The sequence below is a fragment of the Malurus melanocephalus genome, unplaced genomic scaffold (genome assembly GCF_030028575.1).
Source record: "Malurus melanocephalus ecotype Western Australia unplaced genomic scaffold, MMel_1.1 scaffold_107, whole genome shotgun sequence".
Taxonomy (NCBI): Eukaryota; Metazoa; Chordata; class Aves; order Passeriformes; family Maluridae; genus Malurus; species Malurus melanocephalus.
The window spans coordinates 2,176,794-2,180,737 of NW_026623339.1; the positions used below are offsets into that span (position 1 = coordinate 2,176,794).

The 3,944-nt window shown below is 70.3% G+C and overlaps 1 protein-coding gene across 1 annotated transcript in view; it reads left to right on the forward strand.

Annotated features, from left to right (window-relative positions):
- Window positions 1-6: 6 nt before the first annotated feature.
- Window positions 7-3,944, forward strand: part of LOC130575464 (rho-related BTB domain-containing protein 1-like) — a 6,413-nt gene continuing 2,475 nt past the window's right edge. Inside the window, exons 1-5 of the mRNA XM_057369368.1 lie at window positions 7-230; window positions 527-630; window positions 2,054-2,239; window positions 2,755-3,560; window positions 3,854-3,944. Of these exons, the coding sequence (XP_057225351.1) occupies window positions 39-230; window positions 527-630; window positions 2,054-2,239; window positions 2,755-3,560; window positions 3,854-3,944 (1,379 nt within the window). The 5' untranslated portion in view covers window positions 7-38. The remainder of the gene's footprint in view (window positions 231-526; window positions 631-2,053; window positions 2,240-2,754; window positions 3,561-3,853) is intronic.

The following is a 3,944-nucleotide window of genomic DNA, read 5'->3' on the forward strand; positions in this document are numbered from 1 at the left end:
GGGCCGCTCCGCTGCCCGGGGGCCCCCCCCGCGCCCCCATGGACCCCGACCTGGACTACGAGCGGCCCAACGTCGAGACCATCAAGTGCGTCGTGGTCGGGGACAACGCGGTGGGCAAGACGCGGCTGATCTGCGCCCGCGCCTGCAACGCCACGCTGAGCCAGTACCGGCTGCTGGCCACGCACGTGCCCACCGTGTGGGCCATCGACCAGTACCGCGTCTGCCAGGAGGTGAGGGCGGGGGACAGCGCCGGGCACCGCCGGACACCGGGACGGGGACAGCGGGAGGGGTTACCGGGGGACATCGGGCACCGGGCATCGCCGAGCGCTGAGGGGCACCGGGGTTGGGGGGCAGCACCGCGGGGTACCGAGCACCCGGGGGTATCCCCTAACAGAAGGGACAACGTGGGGGGAACCGGGAGGAGGTAGCGGGGGTATGCCGGGGTGGTACTGGCGGTACCGGGTAGGGCGGTCGGTGATGGTGCCATTCCCGGTGCCATTCCCGGTGCCATTCCCGGTGCCGGCAGGTGCTGGAGCGCTCCCGGGATGTGGTGGACGAGGTCAGCGTCTCCCTGCGCCTCTGGGACACCTTCGGGGACCACCACAAGGACCGGCGCTTCGCCTATGGCAGGTGGGAYCGCGACCCGCCACTGGCACCCCTCCCCTACCGCCATCACCCTGACCCCCTCCACCGGCACCCCCGAGACCCCCACCGGCACCCCAACTCCTCCCACCGGAAGCCCAGCCCCCACCAGCAGCACCCCGACCCCAAGCCCTGCCCATCCCGGGACGTGCACTGCATCCCAAAGCCCAGCCCCCACCAGCAGCACCCCGACCCCAAGCCCTGCCCATCCCGGGACGTGCAGAGCCAAAGGAGCCCCTTGGACTGCTGCCAGCGCCCAGAGAGCAGCTCTGGCACCCCAAACCCTCGGGGAGGGCCGGGATTGTGTCCATCTCCAGCCAGGGACATATTTGGGGGCACCCTGACCCCAACACTGCACCCCACCCCGAGCAGGGACCCCGGTCCCCCCGGAGCTGTGGTGGGGGGCGGTTCCCGGGGGGCTGTTGTGGTACGGGAACCTTCCCCGGGGGCGCTGGCCTGGCCGCAGGAGGGGCCCCCAGACCTCCCCCGGTCCCCCGGTTGTAAACAGCCGGCCCCCGTGGCCGCCGGCACGTCCGGGCTCTTATCGCCGCCGCCCCACGCCAGCACCGCGGCACCTCTAATCTCCCGGCGGCACGGCGGGGCCCCGCGGGGCTGGGGGGACTGGGGGGGCCGGGTGCCCATCGCCCGCGGTGGCCCCGGGGCTGGCCGGGGGCCCCGGGGGGGCCGGTGGCGGCTATCTTGGTCTGGGACACGGGCCCGGCTCCAGCGGCGCCTCCCGGTCACGTCCCGTCCCGTCCCGGACTAAAAACAACCCGGGCCCGGGGCCACGCGGCTGCTCCGGGAACTTGGGGGTGCTGGCACCCACCATGTGTCCCCTGGCACACTCCCGTGTCCCCTGGCACCCCCCCATGTCCCCTGGCACCCCCCCATGTCCGCTGGCACCCCCCCATGTCCGCTGGCACCTTACACCCCCTGAGCCAGGGCTGGGATGGCCACGCTGGGCGGAGGGGCCGGGCTGGGGACTGCGGGCGTGGTCTGTCCCTGCTGCTGGGGGCTGGCACCCACCCGGTCACACCCCGTGTGACCCTCCGTGGGTGTTCGGGGGCTGGGACCACCACGGTGCCACCCAAGCTGGGGCAGCTGTGACTTGGCCGGTAATGGTGACCCAAAGCCTCTGTGTCCCTTCCCCTGCCCCTGTTCCTAACCCTGTCGTGGGGTTCCAGGGATTGTAAGGCTCCCAGGGATCTGTGGGGTCCCTGTGGCTGTGGGGTTTCTGGRGATCGTGGGGCTCCCATGGCTGGGGGGCTCTCGGGGGATCCTGAGGCTCCTGGAGTGTCCCAGGCCGGGGACAGTGACAGTGTCCTGGGACGGGGCTGGGACTTGGGCGCCGCGGGGTGACAGTGGGTGGCACCAGGACAGTGCTGCCCTCCCCTCCCGCTGCCGCCCCCAGGTCGGACGTGGTGGTGCTCTGCTTCTCGCTGGCCAACCCCAACTCGCTGCGGCACGTGAAGACCATGTGGTACCCCGAAATCAAGCACTTCTGCCCCCGCACCCCCATCGTGCTCGTGGGCTGCCAGCTYGACCTGCGCTACGCYGACCTGGACGCYGTCAACCGCGCCCGCCGGCCGCTGGCCAAGTGAGCCCCCCAAGAGTCACCCCCCAGCCCCAAAGGGACAGGGACACCCCAAGTGTGCCACTGTGGGGGTGGACTCTCCCTGGTCCCATAAGAATGGGGACTCTTCCCTCTGCTGCCGTTGGCACCCCCAGTTTTGCCACCACCAGGTTAGGGTGTGTCATCCCACCCCTCCCGACCCCATAGGATGGAGTTCCCCCGGGTTGGGGTTCTCTGTGGGGTAGAGCCTCTGCCCCCCTCAGCAATCCTGGGTTGGGGTTTCCCCTCCAGGTTCCCCCTGGCCCATGTGGGATAATGAGGAGCCACCCTTAAGATCCTTCCCAGCATCCCCTGGGATGGGAATGCAATCTCTTAATGTCCCTTGGAATGAGAAGGGGGTGCCCTAGACATGCTACCCAGCCCCTCCCAGCCCCCCAATCCACCCCTGTCCCCTTCAGGGCTCTCAGGCACCCCCTGGGATTCCTGGGTACAACCACCTCAGCCCAACCCCCACCCCCTGCCCTGTCCATGCCCCCCAGGCCCATCAAACCCTCGGACATCCTTCCRCCGGAGCGGGGGCACGAGGTGGCCCAGGAGCTGGGGGTGCCGTACTACGAGACCAGCGTGGTGGCCCAGTTCGGGGTCAAGGACGTGTTCGACAACGCCATCCGCGCCGCGCTCGTGTCCCGCCGCCACCTGCAGTTCTGGAAGTCGCACCTGCGCAAGATGCAGCGCCCGCTGCTGCAGGCGCCCTTCCTGCCCCCCAAGCCCCCTCCACCCCTCATCCAGGTGCCCGACGCTCCCCCCGGCCTGGGGGGCGGCCCGGCCGCGCTGTTCCAGGCCCCGCTCTGCGCCGACGTCGTCTTCCAGCTGCAGGGCGGCCACCGCGTCTTCGCTCACCGCGTCTACCTGGCCACCGCCTGCTCCCGCTTCTACGACCTCTTCACGCTGGAGGAGCCGCCCGAGGGTGTCAGCGAGGGGGACAGCAGGGCCCGTGACCTGTCCTCGTGGGGCCGTGGCTTCCTGAGCCTGCGCTGGGAGCCGGTGGCCGACCCGGTGGCGGGSCGGGAGCGGCGGATGGCGGTGGTGGCCATGGACCGGGGCGTGCGGCCGGAGCCGCTGCGCGCCGTGCTGGAGTATTTGTACACGGGCAAGCTGGAGCGGCCCCACGGCGACCTGCGCCAGGTGGGCGCCGTGGCCGAGCTGCTGGAGGTGTTCGACCTGCGCATGATGGTGGCCAACGAGCTCAACCAGGAGAGCTTCATGAACCAGGAGATCACCAAGGCCTTCCACGTGCGCCGCGCCAACCGCGTCAAGGAGTGCCTGGCCAAGGGCGTCTTTGCGGGTATGGGGACGGGGGGCTGTGGGGATGTCCCCTCCTTGTGCCGGGGTGGTCACGGGGCTACGGTGACCCTGATTTCCCTTATGCTGCTGAGGTTTTTGGGGTCTGGATGGTGGGGGCTGCTGGGGAACCTGCAGTGACCATTCTGGGCTGTGGTGGCCAAGGGGTGCTTGTGCCCGTTACAGTGGCATTCGAGGGGTGGCCACCCCTGTTTTGTGGTGGCCGAGGGGTGGCTGTCCCCGTGCAGGGGTGTCTGAGTGCTGGCTGTCCYCCCCTGAGCTGTCCCCTGTCCCCAGACGTGGTGTTCCGCGTGGATGACGGCGCGGTGCCGGCGCACAAGCCGCTGCTCATCGCCGGCTGCGACTGGATGAGGGCCATGTTCCGGGG